This window comes from Nansenia antarctica, assembly GCF_963989245.1.
Source record: "Nansenia antarctica genome assembly, chromosome: 4".
Lineage (NCBI taxonomy): Eukaryota > Metazoa > Chordata > Actinopteri > Argentiniformes > Microstomatidae > Nansenia > Nansenia antarctica.
Genome location: NC_137689.1, coordinates 41,641,479 through 41,663,978, shown reverse-complemented (window position 1 = coordinate 41,663,978; position 22,500 = coordinate 41,641,479). Strand labels below are relative to the sequence as shown.

Below are 22,500 nucleotides of genomic sequence, written 5' to 3'. Positions count from 1 at the left end.
TAATGCTAACTGTTTGTGTTCTCATAATGCTAACTGTCTGTGTTCTCATAATGCTAACTGTCTGTGTTCTCCGAATGCTAACTGTCTATGTTCTCATAATGCTAACTGTCTGTGTTCTCATAATGCTAACTGTCTATGTTCTCATAATGCTAACTGTCTTCTCATAATGCTAACTGTCTGTGTTCTCATAATGCTAACTGTCTGTGTTCTCATAATGCTAACTGTCTGTGTTCTCCGAATGCTAACTGTCTATGTTCTCATAATGCTAACTGTCTGTGTTCTCATAATGCTAATTGTCTGTGTTCTCATAATGCTAACTGTCTGTGTTCTCATAATGCTAACTGTCTGTGTTCTCATAATGCTAATTGTCTGTGTTCTCGTAATGCTAACTGTCTGTGTTCTCATAATGCCCAAATGTCAGTCTCAAAATACATTGACAACGATGGGCCATTTTGTCCATTCATAGTATATTTTTAAGGCTATTATTTTGAGTGTGGGGCAGTCCCATTCATATTTGTATTTTTTTTTATTGGATAGAGTTAGTGAAGACAGACAGGAAAGTAAGGAGAAGAAGGGGGAGAGGGCATGTCAGCAGGGCATGAGCTGGATTCGAACCCATACCGACATGGGCATATGTGCAATGTAGACCGCGGTGCTAGACCACTGGACCACCCCAGGCCACACGTTTCTAGTATCTGAACTCAGTTTCAGATATACTATTCTGATATTCTGACTATTACTACTGTAGTCATAGTTGCTTGTTAATACGAACCTCTCCCTCTCTCTCTCTTTCTCTCCCTCTCTCTTTCTTTCCCTCGCTCTTTCTCTCCCCCTCCCTCTCCCTCTCTTTCTCTCTCCCTCTCTCTCTCCCTCTCTCTCTCTCCCTCTTTTTCTCTCTCTCTCTCTCCCTCTCTCTCTCCCTCCCTCTCTCTCTCTCCCTCTCTCTCTCTCTCCTTTTCTCTCTCTCCCTCTCTTTCTCTCTCTCTCCCTCTCTCTCTCTCCCTCTCTCTCTCCCTCTCTCTCTCTCCCTCTCCCTCTTTCTCTCTCTCTCTCCCTCTCTCTCCTTCTCCCTCTCTCTCTCTCTCTCCTTCTCTCCCTCTCTCTCTCCCTCTCCCTCTCTCTCTCTCTCTCCCTCTTTCTCTCTCTTTCTCTCTCTCTCCCTCTCTCTCCCTCTCTCTCTCTCTCTCTCTCTCTCCTTCTCTCCCTCTCTCTCTCTCTCTCTCTCTCTCTCTCTCTCTCTCTCTCTCTCTCTCTCAGGTCCAAAGGAGGAGACGGTGAACGACTTCTGGAGGATGATCTGGGAGCAGAACACGGCCACCATCGTCATGGTGACCAATCTGAAGGAGAGAAAAGAGGTAGGGGGAGGAAGAGGAGGAGGGGGCATGGTTCTTAGTACACCATGGCTCGGGGTCTGTGGTGGTGGATATGTGGAGGAGGAGGAGGATGGTGATGTGATGGTGGGTGTTTGAACAGGGCTATACTTCAGAGTTAGTTGTACTGTTATAACTAGGGATGGGGCAGAATAATCGATTATTCGAATAATAGTTCCCGAGGATCAAAGTCGAATTAAAAAATTGGACCGCTAACTATTCAATTTACGCAAATTAACCGACAGAACTACTGTCGGTTCTGTGTTGTTTTTGCATTAATCATGCACAGAAAAACAATATACACAATACACAAGCATAATATTAATATAGTTCCGTTTATTATGACTTATTATTACTGTTGAGTGTGGAACAGGACGAGAGTCTGACGTCATTCAACTGCGCGTTAGTTAGTTTACAGTTGGCTACTAGGCTACTTCTCTTTAGCCTTGTGAGGGCTACGTTGCTACTGTTGGAATACGCATAGGGATGTCCCGATCCCACTTTTTCACTACCGATACCTGGGCTTCAGGTATCTGCGATACCGATATCAATGTATTTATTGTTCTACTCCTGAATAATAACAAATACTTCCCCAGTATGGTCCACAACAACAGTTGGCTATTAAAGACTGCCAGCCTTTATTCAAGCAACAAAAACAGTACTCTGCAGTACTCAGTGACCAACTGGTTTAAAGTTAAAAACAATTGAGCAGCATTCAGCATTGTAGAAAAAAGTTACTGTCTGATTTCTAGTTTTATTGCCTTCAGGTTTTTATTCTATTTATCTTCTCTTACAAATGGCAAAGCAATTATAGCACCCTTTTATAAAGTGTAGCCTGGTGACTCCCTCTGGTGAGAACATAAACCAGTCACAGAATCGAAGGGGTCCAAAAGTGAAACTTCGTTTTTAAGTTTTAAAGTAGCCATTTGATATAATATACAACAGTTTAACGATCACTACAGGATCACTACATTTGTGGAATTAATTCACTGTTCTCGTTTGCCGCAGGCTACCGGTAAGTGATAATGACTTGTAAACATACTTTCGTTTTAGGACGTGTTCAAAAGCAAGGACAGTGTGTTTATCTAATTATGTGTAGTTTAGGGATGGACGGTTTCCAATTATTGAAACCGAAAAACCGTCAGAGAGTAAAACCGCGGTTTTCCGGTTAACCGAAAAATACATTAAAAAAAAAAAAAAACGTAATTTTTTTTTTTAATAAAAAAGCGCCAATTTCAAATAATTGAGCCCTACTGCTACAATACACTCATGTCGAACACCATTAAAACACCGTAAGCACAGTCGCAACACATTTAGGCTACTTAGTTTCACAAATATAAGTGGAAAGGCAGACTTTTGTAAGCTACACCATACATGAAAACACATGAACACTTAACACACCAGCTCCGCTGATCCAGGGTGCACGCCTGCACGGAAGATCATCTCTTGGAACAGCGTCTTCATTGAATGAACTGCTTTCTCAATATCTTGGTTCTTAGACAAAGTTTCAGCTGCTGCTCAATGTATTTAAATATTTGAATACTGCTCAATAATCACTGAAATATTAGACTTAGAATTATGCAGTGAACATACTTAAAGCTTTTCATAAAAACCACATGCCGCGAGACTGACTCGTCCTGAACTGTCGTAAGTCAATCAACAAAGAATGCCCCATCAAAATAAAAGTGCCCATGGTAGAGCTGTCAAAATAGAGCTTTCAAAATAAATGTACTAATACAGATAGAGATAAATACAGAACTACCTTTGCGTCACTAAGTGACCGGGTATCTTCTGAGACATGCGTTCTGTCATCACTTTCAGTAGCGCCTTCACACACAGTGGCGCTGTGCACAAACACTCTTGATCCGTATAGCTCTTGTTTTATTATATTGTGGTTTAGTAAATACTGCACTTGGAGTTACATTCAATGCATGATTTGTGCTATAGAACATAAATAAAGTTTGATTGATATCAAATCAAATCACATTTTATTTCTATAGCGCATTTCTCACAAAAGTGACCCAATGCGCTTTACAGAGAGCAGCGAAAATGATCTTATTAAATGTAAGCGAGTAATTGTAAAAAACCTTTCCTATCTACCAATAACTGAAGGCAACTATCTTTCCCATAGAGTGATTCGTTACCCTTAAATATAATCCCAATTCGATATTAATCCTCAGTTATTCTTCACAACTGACCAAACCTCTCACTCATTGCGCGGCAGATTCAGACTGTATCATTGTTATTTTCACACACGACATGTTCCAGTTTTATTCTTATTCTATTTTATTCTTCTAAAAAAAAAAAAAAAAAAAAACGGTTTCAGACGGTTTTGATAAAAAACCGTTTCTATTTTTAGAAACCGCGGTTTTCGGTTTAACCGAAAAACCGTCCATCCCTAGTGTAGTTATGTGTTTTTAGCATGTCCATGTTCTCTCAGCATGTTGTGATGTTATAAAAACGCAGTTAGACGTTCGTAGCGATGTACCACTGTTATCCACTAGCTGTTTGTTGTTGTGGTTTGATCAGTCACTTTTCTCCTGTTGCATTCCCATTCTTGAGGTGCACCAACATTCAAATACTGGTGTGGTCTTAATATTCAGACTCATTAGGTAGCTACTAGCCAACTCTCACGCACGTGACCACTGGCTACTACTGTTGTCATCATGTGAGTGACACACCAGGTCGGGAGTGCAGATCTCAACGATTTTTTTTTCATGTCCGATCTGCGATCCAGCATTCTGGACCAATATCGGACAGATATCGGGACATCCCTAAATACGCATGTTGTTGTTTGGTTGGTCTCTGTAAAAATGGCAGTGTTTACATCTCCTGGCTCTATGGTAGATCCCATGTTTACATCTCCTGGCTCTATGGTAGATCCCCTGCTGAAAGTATGTTTCCGTCTTCCGCTGGAGGCGCAGGAAGGAGAAAGAGAGTGACAGTTTCAGTTGAAGCTGAAGAGATTGGTTTCAAACATGGCTATTAACAGGGTTAGGGTTAGGGTCAGGTTTTGATGTGACTAAAAGCATTTCATTGGTCCCTGTTTTCTGAGAGTCTGAGGTTGAGTTTCGGTGTGTTTGAGTGCATCGCCGCTTGTGTGCAGGGTATTAGCGGCATGCCATTTTTCTGTTCTGCGTTATTGTCATGTTAGCCTAATTTAAGTATTCAGAAGGAGAAATTCATGAGGATTAATACCAGAATAAATTAGATTTTTCACTGTTAAAGGTGGGTTCCATGGCTGCCTTTGTAAATGTTGCACACATCGAAAAATCTATTATTCGTTCATAGCACCCACCGATTATTCGAATATGAAAACATTTTGTTATGCACATCCCTATGTATGACACAAACAAAATGACTCCCAGCTGATAAACTAGCAGTTCGGTACGTTACCTCACGGTTACTCTCCAAGTCACGTTGTTGTGACGCCTCCTTTTGAAGGTCTGGAGAACGTTAGATGAATTATATTCATTTTAAGCTTTTACTTTTTGCCCCCGTCCCCGTCCCTGCGCTTTGCGGGACCGGAATAGGTCTTCTCTCTGCTCTGGGGTCATTCTAGAGAATTTATCAGCAGGAATATAACCTCTCCTCCTTTGGCCCGAGTAGCCTGTCTTAACGTCTTAACTGTCTTAGCCTGTCTCCCGGCGCAGTACACTCTTTCCACCGGTTCACCCCTGGGGTGTTCTTCAACCATCAGCACTGAATGTGCCACTAGGGGTGGCCGACCAGTCTGAGACTAAGAGCCCCCCAAAATGATTGGGGTACCACCGAAGAGCCACATCATACATGCGGGCTCACAAAAAGCACTCCCCCTCACTCACACACACGCAGACTACACGTCAGTCATGGTTTCAATTGTGGTATGTCTCGTATGTCACAAGACTCATCCAATGCGACGCTGAAATAATTCACATTTCTGAATGTAATTCTGTTTCAATGGCACTGTTTATCTCCCATATTCTGTGTTCAATGGTGTGGCGTGACAGTGGGATGTCTGAGGCCATCTTTGTCAGTGTGTCATTTTCTGGAGAAAAGAGTTCTACCACATCAGTGATGCATTTCTTCCCAAACACTCCTTCATTGTATGGCTTCTTAGCACGTGCAATGTCCCAGGCCACTTGAAGGGATGCGAGTGTCACTGTCTCTGACTGCTTGGTAAATCTCTGGAACAACTTGGTCTGTTTTTGTGTCTGTGTCTTTTCAAGCTGTTTAATTTGTGCTTGCGAATTCCTTTTGGGAGTTCCTGGTCGATGTTACCCATGGGTCAATGTTACCCGTTGTTATGCGTTGTGCCTGAAATGGCGCTGGAGATTTGAAGCTTTGCAATGTGCCAGTGATGTTTGGCATATCAGGCAGAATGGCTTTCCATTACATACCACAAAGAAATATCCACTCTCCCACTCTGCTAAAAACCTCCTGTGTTCATCTTCATACTTGGCTTAGCAGAACTTTTATGCCATTCGATTTTTTTGTGCAAATGTACTGATGACCGCCAACAACAATAAAAAAAATAAAAGATTTTTATTTTTTGTTGTCAGCCGACCTGGAAGGTGATTGGCTGCAGATTAATTGGTTTGAAGTTGTTCTCACATGAGGAAAGCAGTTGTGGGCTTTAGAGGGAAGCCTCAGGTGTGAACAGAAGCCTGAACATTGCCTGGTTCAGCATGTGAAGGATTACGTATGTCTGACGCAAGACGTTTTCACGTGGAACAAGTTAACCAATCACACAATCACAGCGAGTAGTTTTTCACTTGGTACTTTTGGTTTGGTTGGCTAGTTAACCAGCTAGTTAACCCACATCACATCAGCTAGTTAACCCACATCACATCAGCCAAAGTAGTGATGAATATAATTCCACACCTGGTTACTATAGGAGAAAATTATTATTTCAATAAGACATTTTCGTTCATTAATACCTTTAAGATTGAATCTACAGGAACTGAATGAACAAGTCTGTCTGGGAACACAGTGACAGGGAGACAGTATCCCCCCTGTTACATTCGCCCAACAACAGATACATTTGAATAAATGCAACTGCCCTTCTGTGTTCAATGGCTGTCTTGACGTCTAGAAAATCAAGACAATGTATGTTGCACAACAGGGGGAGGCCACCCTTTTCTCTCCCTCCAAGTGTCGGCTCCTCACCATTGTTCTCAAGAGAGGAAGGGAGGGCCAAGATCCCCTTTACCCTTCATCTCTCTTCGTCTTCTTCACTGTAAAATATGACCACCCCTTATCAGTAATTGGTTACCCTCACCTAAGGGCGGGTTTGTTATCTGTGTGTACAACATACATGTTGCTATTGTAATTCACTTTTGTGAGAACCTTTCACTGTCAGGCTGACATGCTCGTAAACTGTTCTCCTTTTAGAAAAGTTTAATTAAATACCTTTTCCTATGGAATCCTATGGCTGCCTTTTGATATTATATTTAGATACTTAAATAATTCAACAACTTCGTTTCCAATCATAGTTAGCTAGATTACTTACTTAGCTAGCTTACTTACTTATCAAATGTACATTTTGTGATATAGACGCATTACGGAGCAGTGAGCACACACACCATGATATATGGCAGATATATCTGGGGCGGCTGTGGCACAGGAGGTAGAGTCGCCGTCTAATGATCACAAGGTTGGCAGATCAGCGGTTCGAGCCCCGGCTGGCCACATGTCGAGGTGTCCTTGGGCAAGACACTGAACCCCAAATGGCTCCCAGTGAGCGGGCCAGCGCCTTGCATGGCAGCTTGCCGCCATTGGTGTGTGAATGTGTGTGTGAATGGGTGAATGAGAGGCCGTTGTAAAGCGCTTTGGAGCAGCAAAAAAAGCGCTATATAAGTGCAGTCCATTTACCATTTACAATATGGCAGTCTTATGCGCCTGTCTTGTACGAATTCACGTCTACTCCCTTTTTTTGGTCAATGTGTGTCTATTGAATAATGAAAACAACAAATCCACTGGCATTACAGGGTAGAAATTCCACTTTAAAAACGTAGCGACTGTTTATGTGTCTTCTTCTCTGTGTCCCTGCTGCAGTGTAAGTGTGCCCAGTACTGGCCGGACCAGGGCTGCTGGACCTACGGCAACATCCGGGTCTCTGTGGATGACATGATGGTGCTGGTGGACTACACCATCCGCAAGTTCTGCATCCAACAGGTACCGTCTCCTCCTCCTCCTCTCGTCTGGCTCCTCTGTTTGCTTTATCTCTTGTGCCCAACGGAAAGGGCCAAGCTCCTGTGTGAACGCCTGAGACCCTTCTCTTTAACACGGTCTCGTCTTTTTCAACAGACTGAGAAAGTGTCAGCTTCTAAAATGTGGCCTCTTTCTCTCCCTCTCTCCTACTGAATGTCTTTCATTTGCTTGGTCCCTCTATCCTCCCTCTCTTGTTCTCTCTTTCTCTCTCTCACCCTCTGCCTTGTCTCCTCCCTCTGTCTCTCTACCCTCTCTCCCTCTCTTGTCTCCCGTCTGCCCTCCCTCTCCCTCCCTCTATCCTCCCTCTCTTTCTCTCTCTCTCCCTCTTTCTTATCTCCCGTCTATCTCTCTCTCTCTACCCTCTCTCTCCCTCTATCCTCCCTCTCTTGTTCTCTCTCTCTCCCTCTTTCTTATCTCCCGTCTATCTCTCTCTCTCTCTACCCTCTCTCTCTCTATCCTCCCTCACTTGTTCTCTCTCTATCTCTTTCTTATCTCTCTCTCTCTCTACCCTCTTTCTCTCTATCCTCCCTCTCTTGTTCTCTCTTTCTCTCTCTCTCCCTCTCTCTCCCTCTTCCTTATCTCCCGTCTATCCCTATTTCTTATCTCCCGTCTCTCCCTCTTTCTTATCTCCCATCTCCCAAACTTTGGAACGCTCTTCCCTTGGAACTTAGATCAGCGGTCTCGGTCGAAGCCTTAAAAAAACAGCTCAAGACTGTCCTGTCCTGTTTTGGCTAACCCCAAAAGCCTGTCTGTCTTTTTGTGTCTTGTTATTATTTGTTGTACACTTGTTATTTGTTTCTTGTTTTTATTTTCACTTGTTTACCTTTTTCTTTTAACCTGCTATTACTTTTTCTCTTTAATTATGTTTTTATAGCCTATGTAAAGCAATTTGTGACCGCTGGTCTGTGATAGGTGCTATTCGGTTGTTAAGTGAAACGTGACGTCAAACGTGACGTTTATCAATTTCCGGGTCCAAACCAGAAATCCCCCGCACCAGAGTACCAGTGTACTACAGCGGTAGAATGACAGTTCAATCATTTTTTAGACTGGGATATATTCATACAACAAGGCACACAGCACTTTCCCGTTTTCCCCATATTTGTCAGCGTCTTTGAGCCTCGGAAAAGCGCTATACAAATATAATGAATTATTATTTTTATTATTATTACTAATTTCGAAGAGAGCGCCTCAGCCAACGTTGGACCCGGAAACACGTCACGACTTAACTACCGAATAGAAATAAACGTTCCTTTACTTCCTTCCCCCCCCTCTCTAGGTAGGAGATGTGTCGGGTAAGAAGCCCCAGCGGCTGGTCACCCAGTTCCACTTCACCAGCTGGCCAGACTTCGGGGTTCCCTTCACGCCCATCGGCATGCTCAAGTTCCTCAAGAAGGTGAAGACGTGTAACCCTCAGTACGCAGGCCCCATCACGGTGCACTGCAGGTGAGCTGTCTGTCTCTCTGCCTGTCTGTCTGTCCCTCAGTACGCAGGCCCCATCACGGTGCCCTGCAGGTGAGCCTGTCTGTCCCTCTGCCTGTCTGTCTCTCTGCCTGTCTGTCTCTCTGCCTGTCTGTCTCTCTGCCTGTCTGTCTCTCTGCCTGTCTGTCTCTCTGTCTGCCTGTCTCTGTCTGTCTGTCTGTCTGTGTCTCTGCCTGTCTGTCTGTCTGTCTCTCTGCCTGTCTGTCTCTCTGTATGTCTGTCTCTCTGTCTGTCTCTCTCTCTGTCTGTCTGTCTCTCTGCCTGTCTGTCTCTCTGCGAATGTGGGTGAATCCACTAATGTAATATGCATCTCGGGGGGGGACGAGGCGGCGTACAGGGATGAGGTGGAGCAGCTGGGCAAGCTGTGCAAGGTTAACAACCTGCTGCTGAACCAGTCAAAGACCCAGGAAATCATCGTGGACTTCAGGAGGAAAAAATCTGAGGTCCAGCCCCTGCTCGTCGATGGAGGGAGCGTGGAGAGAGTCTCAACCCTCCGATTCCTGGGGGTGCACATACAGGATGACCTGTCCTGGAAGACCAACACAGCAGCCATCATCAAGAAGGCACAACAGCGGCTCTACTTCCTGAGAGTCCTCAGGAAATACCACCTCAAACAGGAGCTGCTTGTGACCTTCTACCGCTGCACAGTGGAGAGCATCCTCACCTACTGCATCTGCGTGTGGTTCTCCAGCTGCACAGCCGCAGAGAGGAAAGCGCTACAGAGTCGTGAGATCGGCCCAGAAGATCATCGGCGCCCCCCTCCCCTCTCTGGAAGAGCTGTACAACACATGCTGCCTCAGGAAGGCCTCCAAGATCTCCAGAGACCCATCCCACCCTGGGAACGAACACTTTGTTCGGCTGCCCTTGGGCAGGCGGTTCAGGACCATGTCCGCAAGGACAAATAGACTGAAGCTCAGCTTCTACCCTAGGGCCATTCAGGCCCTGAACACAGCAAAGACCTAGGTTCTAGGCCCTGGACAATCTAGACAATTTGATGGCAGCTACTAGATTGTAATCAAGTGCAATACTGAAACACAACTGTGAACATTTCAAACCTGCAAACTGCGACACTTTAAATGAATGTGCAATAATACTATGTGCAATATGACAACCCTCGTGCACATAAGGTTCAGAGATAGGAAATGTTAGGATATTTATAACATAGCATAGAGTACAGCACAGTGTTTTATTTGTATAGTATAGTATAGTGGATAGTGTATATAGCCTTTATTTATGTAAACCAGCTCTTTTCCCTTCTTGTTTTTAGTATTTTTTTCCTAGCACCAGGGGAGCCCCCCCTCCCAAATTTCGTTGTATGGTACCTGTACTATATTAATGACAATAAAGACCATTCATTCATTCATTCATCATTCATTCAATATGCTTCTACAGTGTATTCAGTTCTACAATTAGGCTTTGTGTGTTCTAACTCCCTCTCTTCTCCCTCTCTTCCCTCCTCCCTCCCTCCCCTCTCTTCTCCCTCTCTTGCCTCCTCCCTTCCTCCCCTCTCTTCCCTCCTCCCTCCCTCCCCTCTCTTCTCCCTCTCTTCCCTCCTCCCTTCCTCCCCTCTCTTCTCCCTCTCTTCCTCCCCTCTCTTCTCCCTCTCTTCCCTCCTCCCTTCCTCCCCTCTCTTCTCCCTCTCTTCCCTCCTCTCTTCTCCCTCTCTTCCCTCCTCCCTTCCTCCCCTCTCTTCCCTCCTCCCTTCCTCCCCTCTCTTCTCCCTCCCTCCCCTCTCTTCTCCCTCTCTTCCCTCCTCCCTTCCTCCCCTCTATTCCCTCCTCTCTTCTCCCTCTCTTCCCTTCCTCCCCTCTCTTCCCTCCTCCCTTCCTTCCCTCTCTTCCCTCCTCCCTTCCTTCCCTCTCTTCCCTCCTCCCTTCCTCCCCTCTCTTCCCTCCTCTCTTCTCCCTCTCTTCCCTTCCTCCCCTCTCTTCCCTCCTCCCTTCCTTCCCTCTCTTCCCTCCTCTCTTCTCCCTCTCTTCCCTCCCTTCCTTCCCTCTCTTCCCTCCTCCCTCCCCTCTCTTCTCCCTTCCTTCCCTCTCTTCCCTCCTCCCTTCCTTCCCTCTCTTCCCTCCTCCCCTCTCTTCCCTCCTCCCTCCCCTCTCTTCTCCCTCTCTTCCCTCCTCCCTTCCCTCCCTCTCTTCCCTCCTCCCTCCCCTCTCTTCCCTCCTCCCTCCCTCCCCTCTCCTCCTCTCTCAGCGCGGGCGTGGGGAGGACAGGGACCTTCATCGTGATCGACGCCATGTTGGACATGATGAACACGGAGAGGAAGGTGGACGTGTTCGGTTTCGTCACGCGCATACGGGCCCAGCGCTGCCAGATGGTGCAGACAGACGTACGTCCTGACGCACACACACACATACACACACACAACCGAACCTGGGCCACACACACACACACACACACACACACACACACACAGACACAGACACACACACACACACACACACACACACACACACACACACACAGGTAGGTTGCGATAACTTCTCTGTATGGTGTTTAATGTCCGGTCTGTAACGTAAGCAGTATGGTAATAAGCAATATGGTAATAAGCAGTATGGTAATTTGCCTATCAGTTTCCCCCCGCCACCCCCAACAATAGTATGGAAATAAGCTGGAACCAATAAACACCAATAAACACTAGCTTTGCAGCCCCAGGGGAGAACTTTTCAGAGAACACCCAGGTAGTAAACAAGCTTCATCTAGGTGTGGTGCAGGGTTTCCGTTAACCGGTAATTACCGGTCTTTGTCCGGTAAAATCTATTGAAGTCCGACAAATTGAAATCTCTTCGGTCAAAATGTCCGGTGAAAATAATTCCCTCTAACCACAATTTGAATACAATTCGCTAAAGTTGAATTGTCACATTCTGATTCCTTCTATATTAAAAAAGACGAATATATAGGCTATATTTCTTTTATTATGATATGATTTGACGCCGGCATGAAGATGACTCCGCGAAACAGCGGTAGCAGGGTTGCCAGATGGGATTTTACAGCCTAACCAGTCTATTACCGCTAAACCCAGTAGCCCATTCGGCGATAACCCGGCCCATCTGGCAACCCTGCTTTTAACCTGGGGGGTATTCCATCAACATCGCTAAAAGAAAATCCAGGTTTAGTCTGACAAAGTCTCGCGAGAGTTCCTAAAGATATACAGGCATATTCCGATAAGTCTCCCGAGAGTTATCAAAAATAAGCCAGGATTTTCCTTTAGCGACGTTGATGGAATACCCCCCTGCAAACGTTGCAGCTCAAAGTGCACATAGCGAGCGAGAGGTAAACATGGCAAGACAAAGTAAGCTTAACAATGACTTCATGAAACCAAGCTACAATGAGTCTGAGGAGCTGCGTTTAGATGGGGAAGGAAAAAAATTCTGCTCACCGTGCAAAACATCGGGGAGGAATAACGGATTCACGAGAGGAGCAACGAATATGAGAATGTCGGCTCTCACTGATCACAGGCGGTGCAGTGAGCACATATCGGCGGTCAGTTTGAGGCAACAACAAACCGCTATGCAAGGCCACTGTGAGCAGGCTAATGAAACAGCTAACAATAAGCTGCACTCTCAGCTAGTTGCATTTCACATGGCAAAAAATGGCATCGCATGTCATCAGTATGTGGGACTGACTGAGCTACTGAAAGCAGTTAAGTTCATTTAAAGCCTATTTATTTTCAAAGAGTTTTATTCTATTTTATTTTATCTGATAAAAGGCATATGAACGGAAATTAGGCTAGCCTATGTGTCACGCCAGAAGCCTACATGTAACTTCTTGCACTTTTCAATACAATGTTATACATCTAGACATTGTGGTATTTCTTTATACGTATCCCAGCCTGCCTATCAATCGTTTCTCAATAAACAGTTATGTTCTCCTCATTGTCATACTCGCGAGTCCGATTAAGATATAGAAATGACGTTGTTTTATTGATAAAAAAGGGTAAAACTGGAAAGAGAAAATAGAAAACTCACATTAATCCCAAACAATTTAACAGACTTCAGTTAACGTAATGTGGAGTCCGTTCATTGATCGATGCAGTCTGTTCAGTTCCCAGTGTGGCGCGTTCAGCGCTGGACATAATATTATGGCATAGCGCATGCGAATCATGAAAGCCTATATTATATAGCTCGCATCTAATCGTATCAGATGAGAAATAGACATTAAACGGCATATACTGTATAGGCTACACAACAGTAATCACCGCGACAAACAGCTATATTATATTTTAATATGATGACCGGAATTTCTCACGTTTGTCCGGTAAATTGAAATCTTCCCGGACACGTTGACCGGCACACATTTTTTCTAACGGAAACCCTGGTGTGGTGTAAAGGAGACATTCTGACAGCGTAGCGCAAACAAGTCTTAAAATCTCAACTTATGTACATTTGTGAGGAACTATGGGGAAGTGTACGTTCAACACTACCTGGTTGGAGAAAAGCACATTTAGTGGTTTTGGTCGAAACCAATACAGGGAAAAGTTTTTGAAGACTTATGCAAGAAAACGGTGAAACAAGGAACATTGGGGGGTAAAGGCTTGAGTCTGAGAAGTATTAATAAATTAATATCCTCCCCCCCCATCTCTCAATCTCTCCCCCCCACCACAGATGCAGTATGTGTTCATCTTCCAGGCCATGCTGGAGCATTACCTGTATGGAGACACAGAGCTGGAGGTGACCTCCCTGGAGTCCCACCTGGCCAAGCTGTACGCCCCCTCCCCGGGGGCTGGCTGTGGGGGGATGGAGGCAGAGTTCAAGGTCAGCCCCCTCTGTCACAGTGGGATCATTTACACACTATATACAGCACACAGAGCACAGAGTTAACGAACAGGGAACAATTAACACAGCAATGTCCAGGGGGGGAGGTGGGTGGCAGGGTTAGGGGAGATGGATATGGGTAGGGGAGGTTGTATACAAGGGAGAACAGGTAGGTTTTGAGGTGGGATTTAAATGTGGAGATTGAGGGTGAGTAAGACGCTATGTGGGTTAACAATGGCGACTTCTGACACTCGCTTCAACAAATTTGTCGCCATTGGGAACCACCTGTTACTCAATGTCACATGGTGGTTTTCTTGAGTCAGTGAATCGGATTCATATGAAATTGAGGTAATAACGCTTCAACCAGGTACTTTCAATAGGGAAGTTGAAGCACCATTTGACCCTGTAGTACAGTATATCTCAAAAGTGAGTACACCCTTTAGATTTTTGCAAATATTCTGTTATATCCTTTCAGGGGATAACATTATCCTACTGAAACTTTGATATAACTTAAAGTAGTCAGAGTGCTGCTTGAATAACAGTATAGATTTGTTGTCCTTTGAAAATTACTCAGTACACAGCTGTTAATGTCTAAACAGCTGGCAACAAAAGTGAGTATACCCCAGAGTGAACATGTCCTAATTGTGCCCAATGATGTTGTTTTCCCGCCCTGGTGTCATGTGACTCGTTAGTGTTACAAGGATTCAGGTGTAAATGATAAGCAGGGCTGTTAAATTTGGTGTTTTGGGCACAATTCTCTCTGAATGCTGGACAACATGGCACCTCATGGCAAGGAACTCTCTGAGCGGCTGAAAAAAATGATTATTGCGCTTCACAAAGATGGCCTTGGCTATAAGAAGATTGCCAACACCCTGAAAATGAGTTGCAGCACAGTGGCTAAGATCATACAGCGGTTTTCCAGGACAGGTTCCACTCGGAACAGGCCTCGCCAGGGTCGACCAAAGAAGTTGAGTCCACGTGCTCAGCGTCATATCCAGAGGTTGGTTTCCAAAAATAGACGTGCGAGTGCTTCCAGCATTGCTGCAGAGGTTGCAGAAGTGGGATGTCAGCCTGTCAGTGCCCAGACCATACGCCGCACACTGCATCAAATCGGTTTGTATGGCCGTCGCCCCAGACAGAAGCCTCTTCTGAAACCGATGCATAGGAAAGCCCGCAAACAGTTTGCTGAAGACAATGAATCCAAGAACATGAGTTACTGGAACCATGTCCTGTGGTCTGATGAGACCAAAATAAACCTGTTTGGGTCAGATGGTGTGTGGCGTGTGTGGCGGCACCCTGGTGAGGAGTACCAAGACAAATGTGTTTTGCCTACAGTCAAGCATGTTGGTGGCAGCATCATGGTCTGGGGCTGCATGAGTGCTGCCGGCACTGGGGAGCTACATTTCATTGAGGGACACATGAATTCCAATATATACTGTGACATCCTGCAGCAGAGCATGATCCCCTCTCTTCGGGAAACTGGGCCGTAGGGCAGTTTTCCAACATGATAATGACCCTAAACACACCTCCAAGATGACAACGATCTTGCTGAAGAAGCAAGGTTAATGTGATGGACTGGCCAAGTATGTCTCCAGACCTAAACCCAATTGAGCACATGTGGGGCATCCTCAAGAGGAAGGTGGAGGAGTGCAAGGTGTCCAACAGTGGGCTCCGTGATGTCGTCATGGAGGAGTGGAAGAAGATTCCAGAAGCAACCTGTGCAGCTCTGGTGAATTCCATGCCCAGGAGGGTTAAAGCAGTGCTAGATAACAATGGTGGTCACACAAAATATTGACACTTTGGGCACAATTTAGACATGTTCACTATGGGGTGTACTCACTTTTGTTGCCAGCTGTTTAGACATTAACAGCTGTGTACTGAGTAATTTTCAATGGACAATAAATCTATACTGTTATTCAAGCAGCACACTGACTACTTAAAGTTATATCAAAGTTTCATTAAGATAGTGTTATCCCCTGAAAGGATATGACAGAATATTTGCAAAAATCTAAAGGGTGTACTCACTTTTGAGATATACTGTATGTCAGTATGGGGCTGTTTCTCGTCACATGGTACTGGTGGAATCAAAATGATCAAAGTGAGCCGTACTTTTTTAGATTGGGGTGTTTTAATTTCTCTAGTTGTGACACGTACCTCTCCCCTCGAAAGAAACAAACAATTCCATCTGTTTCTGTTTCATTCCTTCTTGAAATAACTGTACTGAAGGGCTACTTAACAATTGCTTTCACCCCCTAGGTGTACTCAGCTCTGAAAACAGCATCAGATAAGTTGTGTTTGAAATCATTCATAACAATCATAAGGAAAGTCATAAAAACGTCATTCTCTTCCTACAGAAACTGACTTCCATCAAGATCCAGAATGACAAGATGAGGACGGGGAACCTGCCGGCCAACATGAAGAAGAACCGCGTCCTGCAGATCATCCCATGTGAGTGACACTTTCTGGGCTTTCAAGGAGGTGTGTGTGTGCGTGTGTGTGTGTGTACGTGTGTGTACGTGTGTGTACGTGTGTGTGTGTGTGTGCGTGTGCACGTGCGAGTGTGAGACTGTGTGTGTGTGTGTGTGTGTGTGTGTGTGTGACTGCGTGTGTGTGTGTGTGTGTGACTGTGCGTGTGTGTGTGTGTGACTGCGTGTGAGACTGTGTGATTGTGCTTGTGAGACTGTGTGTGTGTGAGACTGTGTGTGTGAGACTGTGTATGTGAGACTGTGTGTGTGAGACTGTGTGTGTGAGACTGTGTGTGTGAGACTGTGTGTGTGAGACTGTGTGTGTGAGACTGTGTATGTGAGACTGTGTGTGTGAGACTGTGTGTGTGAGACTGTGTGTGTGAGACTGTGTGTGTGAGACTGTGTGTGTGAGACTGTGTGTGTGAGACTGTGTGTGAGACTGTGTGTGAGACTGTGTGTGAGACTGTGTGTGAGACTGTGTGTGTGACTGTGCGTGTGAGTCTGTGTGTGTGTGTGTGTGTGTGTGTGTGTGTGTGTGTGTGTGTGAGAGAGAGACTGTATGTGTGTGAGACTGTGTGTGTGTGTGTGTGTGTGTGTGTGCACGCATGAGTGTGCTTAAACCTTCTGTCCTAGGGTGAGGTGTGTGTCCTAGGGTGAGGTGTGTGCACACACATGCGTGTGTGAGAGGTGACGAGTCTAATCTACAAGTGTGTGAAAAGCGCCAGGTATGTCAGCAACACACGTCTGTGTCCCTGTCTGCTGCTGAAGCCCCTTTCCTCCCCTATGACCTCACCTGTGTCCTCTATGACCTCACCTGTGTCCTCCCCTATGACCTCACCTCTATGACCTCACCTGTGTCCCCTATGACCTCACCTGTGTCCTCCCCTATGACCTCACCTCTACGACCTCACCTGTGTCCTCTATGACCTCACCTGTGTCCTCCTCTATGACCTCACCTGTGTCCCCTATGACCTCACCTGTGTCCCCTATGACCTCACCTGTGTCCTCTATGACCTCACTTGTGTCCTCTATGACCTCACCTGTGTCCTCTATGACCTCACCTGTGTCCTCTATGACCTCACCTGTGTCCTCTATGACCTCACCTCTATGACCTCACCTGTGTCCTCTATGACCTCACCTGTGTCCCCTATGACCTCACCTGTGTCCTCTATGACCTCACCTGTGTCCTCTATGACCTCACCTGTGTCCTCTATGACCTCACATGTGTCCTCTATGACCTCACCTGTGTCCTCTCCTCTTCTGCAGACGAGTTCAACAGAGTCATCATCCCGGTGAAAAGGGGAGAGGAGAACACAGACTACGTCAACGCCTCCTTCATTGACGTAAGTCACACGGGTGTCCTGCTCAGAGCCACGCTGGGCAACGTCACTCTGGCCCGCAGGAAGTACAGGGCTTAAAGTTCTTCGGCACGGTGCCGGATTTCCGGCGCGGGGGAATTTTGAGCAAAAAATAAATAAAAAATCACATGCTATTTGTTTACATCGTAATTTAAAGAGTCATCTTCAGCAAAGAGACAGTTCCGCCTACCAATGGTATCACATTGCTCAAGCCAACCAACGACTTCTAGCCAATCGGAGGCAGAGTAGTGGGGGGGCCTTAAGAAGTTTTAATGAGTGTAATGTTAGCTTGTAGAGACGTTCGCTTTTAGCAGCCCGCTATCTAGCTAACTTTAGTAAGAGTCTATTAAAATGGAAGCCAAGTTTCTTAAACCTGGCGAAGACACAGCTATACTAGAACGAGGAGTAAGGAATAAATGGCGCTGGGCATGGATAGAGGAGAGTAGCAGGGGTTTTCCTGCATAGAGAACTATGAGGCGGCCGACAGAAATGACAGAATTGCAATTGCGGCACTGCGCCGACGTGGTGGCGGGGGCGCTGTTTCACAAATAAGTTAGCTTTTGTGTTTGCTAGCGTAACAGCTGATAGTTGATATTGACTGCTCAAGGAGAATACATATTTGAAAGTACAGAATGCCTGAGAGCCTTATATTGCATTATATTACATTATATTTTGAATGGTCATCTGGTGCCTGAATATTGTTTTTTCCTTTACATATATAATGACATTTCCACCATAAATTGATGGAGAAAGGGCACAAATTGGTGCATATCAATTCACCAGAATGCAAGAAATTAAGTGTTTGATGCTCGTTTAAGGACCCCCAGACAGCCCTGCTTCATGGGTCCCCCCCGATGTCAAAGACCACTGGTACCACCTCCGCCTCATTTTGAGCCAGGAAAAACCCTGAGTAGTGACGGGAAGCCTTATGGGACGTGGTGCCAAGAAGGAGAATATAAGTGATAGTGGCTTAATAAGTAATCAGTTTGTTCTTTTAAAGACATGTATATATTTTATTCTGTATTGTTATAGTGATAGTGGCTTAATAAGTGATGCAGTTTGGCCTTTTAAAGACATCTAAATATATTATTTTATTTTGTATTGAGTATAAAACAGTATTAATGCATTTTAACATTGAGACATATATTTTGTATTGACTATAAAACAGTATTAATGCATTTTAACATTGAGACATATATTTTGTATTGACTATAAAACAGTATTAATGCATTTTAACATTGAGACATATATTTTGTATTGACTATAAAATAGTATTAATGCATTTAAACATTGAGACAAGAAGCTGTCTTCTGTACCCGCTCTCCCAATATCTCAAACTGTGACCCCCCCCCTCCCCAAGAAAAAGTTTCAGGCACAGGATTTTTTTCCCACTTAAAGCCCTGGAAGTACCGCCCTCTGTGTTTCAGCTGAAGTATTGCCCTCTGTGTTTCAGCTGAAGTACTGCCCTCTGTGTTTCAGCTGAAGTACTGCCCTCTGTGTTTCAGCTGAAGTACTGCCCTCTGTGTTTCAGCTGAAGTACTGCCCTCTGTGTTTCAGCATTGGCTGAAATGTTTCACGCCAATGCGAGCGTGTTAGTCGTAGTGTAGAATGTCTGGGTGAAGTGTGAAGCCTGTCATCAGAACTGGTTTGACACACTTTGACGGCTTTAAATGGGATGGCTCCACTCTGAAAACCCCCCCTGTAGGTAGGTAAAACTACCCTGTAGGTAGGTAAAACACCCTGTAGGTAGGTAAAACACCCTGTAGGTAGGTAAAACTACCCTGTAGGTAGATAAAACTACCCTGTAGGTAGGTAAAACACCTGTAGGTAGGTAAAACTACCCTGTAGGTAGGTAAACACCCTGTAGGTAGGTAAAACTACCCTGTAGGTAGATAAAACACCCTGTAGGTAGGTAAAACACCCTGTAGGTAGGTAAAACACCTGTAGGTAGGTAAAACTACCCTGTAGGTAAGTAAAACTACCCTGTAGGTAGGTAAAACACCCTGTAGGTAGGTAAAACACCTGTAGGTAGGTAAAACTACCCTGTAGGTAGGTAAAACACCTGTAGGTAGGTAAAACACCTGTAGGTAGGTAAAACACCCTGTAGGTAGGTAAAACACCTGTAGGTAGGTAAAACACCCTGTAGGTAGGTAAAACACCTATAGGTATGTAAAACACCCTGTAGGTAGGTAAAACACCTGTAGGTAGGTAAAACTACCCTGTAGGTAGGTAAAACACCTGTAGGTAGGTAAAACACCCTGTAGGTAGCTAAAACACCCTGTAGGTAGGTAAAACTACCCTGTAGGTAGGTAAAACACCCTGTAGGTAGGTAAAACTACCCTGTAGGTAGCTAAAACACCCTGTAGGTAGGTAAACACCCTGTAGATAGGTAAAACTACCCTGTAGGTAGGTAAAACACTCTGTAGGTAGGTAAAACACCCTGTAGGTAGGTACAACTACCCTGTAGGTAGGTAAAACACCCTGTAGGTAGGTAAAACACCTGTAGGTAGGTACAACTACCCTGTAGGTAGCTAAAACACCCTGTAGGTAGGTAAAACACCTGTAGGTAGGTAAAACTACCCTGTAGGTAGGTAAAACACCTGTAGGTAGGTAAAACTACCCTGTAGGTAGGTTAAACACCTGTAGGTAGGTAACACACCTGTAGGTAGGTAAAACACCTGTAGGTAGGTAAAACTACCCTGTAGATAGGTAAAATACCTGTAGGTAGGTAAAACTACCCTGTAGGTAGGTAGAACACCTGTAGGTAGGTAAAACTACTCTGTAGGTAAGTAAAACTACTCTGTAGGTAGGTAGAACACTCTGTAGGTAGGTAAAACACCCTGTAGGTAGGTAAAACACCTGTAGGTAGGTAAAACACCCTGTAGGTAGGTAAAACACCCTGTAGGTAGGTAAAACTACCCTGTAGGTAGATAAAACACCTGTAGGTAGGTAAAACTACCCTGTAGGTAGGTAAAACACCCTGTAGGTAGGTAAAACACCCTGTAGGTAGGTAAAACACCTGTAGGTAGGTAAAACACCTGTAGGTAGATAAAACTACCCTGTAGGTAGGTAAAACACCCTGTAGGTAGGTAAAACACCTGTAGGTAGGTAAAACTACCCTGTAGGTAGATATAACACCTGTAGGTAGGTAAAACACCCTGTAGGTAGATATAACACCTGTAGGTAGGTAAAACACCTGTAGGTAGGTAAACCTACCCTGTAGGTAGCTAAAACACCTGTAGGTAGGTAAAACACCCTGTAGGTAGGTAAACACCCTGTAGATAGGTAAAACTACCCTGTAGGTAGGTAAAACACTCTGTAGGTAGGTACAACTACCCTGTAGGTAGGTACAACTACCCTGTAGGTAGGTAACACACCTGTAGGTAGGTAAAACACCTGTAGGTAGGTAAAACTACCCTGTAGATAGGTAAAATACCTGTAGGTAGGTAAAACTACCCTGTAGGTAGGTAAAACACCTGTAGGTAGGTAAAACTACTCTGTAGGTAGGTAAAACACCCTGTAGGTAGGTACAACTACTCTGTAGGTAGTTAAAACTACTCTGTAGGTAGGTAAAACACCCTGTAGGTAGGTAAAACACCCTGTAGGTAGGTAAAACACTCTGTAGGTAGGTAAAACACCCTGTAGGTAGGTAAAACTACCCTGTAGGTAGGTAAAACACCCTGTAGGTAGGTAAAACACCCTGTAGGTAGGTAAAACTACCCTGTAGGTAGATAAAACACCTGTAGGTAGGTAAAATACCTGTAGGTAGGTAAAACTACCCTGTAGGTAGGTAAAACTACTCTGTAGGTAGTTAAAACTACTCTGTAGGTAGGTAAAACACCCTGTAGGTAGGTAAAACACCCTGTAGGTAGATAAAACACCTGTAGGTAGGTAAAATACCTGTAGGTAGGTAAAACTACCCTGTAGGTAGGTAAAACTACTCTGTAGGTAGTTAAAACTACTCTGTAGGTAGGTAAAACACCCTGTAGGTAGGTAAAACACCCTGTAGGTAGGTAAAACACTCTGTAGGTAGGTAAAACACCCTGTAGGTAGGTAAAACTACCCTGTAGGTAGGTAAAACACCCTGTAGGTAGGTAAAACACCCTGTAGGTAGGTAAAACTACCCTGTAGGTAGGTAAAACTACCCTGTAGGTAGGTAAAACACCCTGTAGGTAGATAAAACACATGTAGGTAGGTAAAACACCTGTAGGTAGGTAAAACTACCCTGTAGGTAGGTAAAACACCCTGTAGGTAGGTCAAACACCTGTAGGTAGGTAAAACACCTGTAGGTAGATAAAACTACCCTGTAGGTAGGTAAAACACTCTGTAGGTAGGTAAAACACCCTGTAGGTAGATAAAACTACCCTGTAGGTAGGTAAAACACCCTGTAGGTAGGTAAAACACCTGTAGGTAGGTAAAACTACCCTGTAGGTAGATATAACACCTGTAGGTAGGTAAAACACCTGTAGGTAGGTAAAACACCTGTAGGTAGGTAAAACACCCTGTAGGTAGGTAAAACACCCTGTAGGTAGGTAAAACTACCCTGTAGGTAGGTAAAACACCTGTAGGTAGGTAAAACTACCCTGTAGGTAGGTAAAACACCTGTAGGTAGGTGAAACACCCTGTAGGTAGGTAAAACACCTGTAGGTAGGTAACAGACCTGTAGGTAGGTAAAACACCCTGTAGGTAGGTAAAACACCCTGTAGGTAGGTAAAACACCCTGTAGGTAGGTAAAACTACCCTGTGGGTAGGTAAAACACCTGTAGGTAGGTAAAACACCCTGTAGGTAGGTAAAACACCTGTAGGTAGGTAAAACACCTGTAGGTAGGTAAAACACCCTGTAGGTAGGTAAAACACCTGTAGGTAGGTAAAACACCCT

General features: G+C 44.8%; 1 protein-coding gene across 1 annotated transcript in view; it reads left to right on the top strand.

Annotated features, from left to right (window-relative positions):
* The window catches only part of ptpra (protein tyrosine phosphatase receptor type A), a gene marked incomplete at its 3' end in the record, with an annotated part of 44,764 nt that overhangs the window by 6,207 nt on the left and 16,057 nt on the right, over positions 1 to 22,500 (top strand). Inside the window, exons 7-13 of the mRNA XM_080528605.1 lie at positions 1,258 to 1,355; positions 7,407 to 7,526; positions 8,839 to 9,005; positions 11,238 to 11,373; positions 13,649 to 13,798; positions 16,153 to 16,246; positions 17,530 to 17,606. Of these exons, the coding sequence (XP_080384731.1) occupies positions 1,258 to 1,355; positions 7,407 to 7,526; positions 8,839 to 9,005; positions 11,238 to 11,373; positions 13,649 to 13,798; positions 16,153 to 16,246; positions 17,530 to 17,606 (842 nt within the window). The remainder of the gene's footprint in view (positions 1 to 1,257; positions 1,356 to 7,406; positions 7,527 to 8,838; positions 9,006 to 11,237; positions 11,374 to 13,648; positions 13,799 to 16,152; positions 16,247 to 17,529; positions 17,607 to 22,500) is intronic.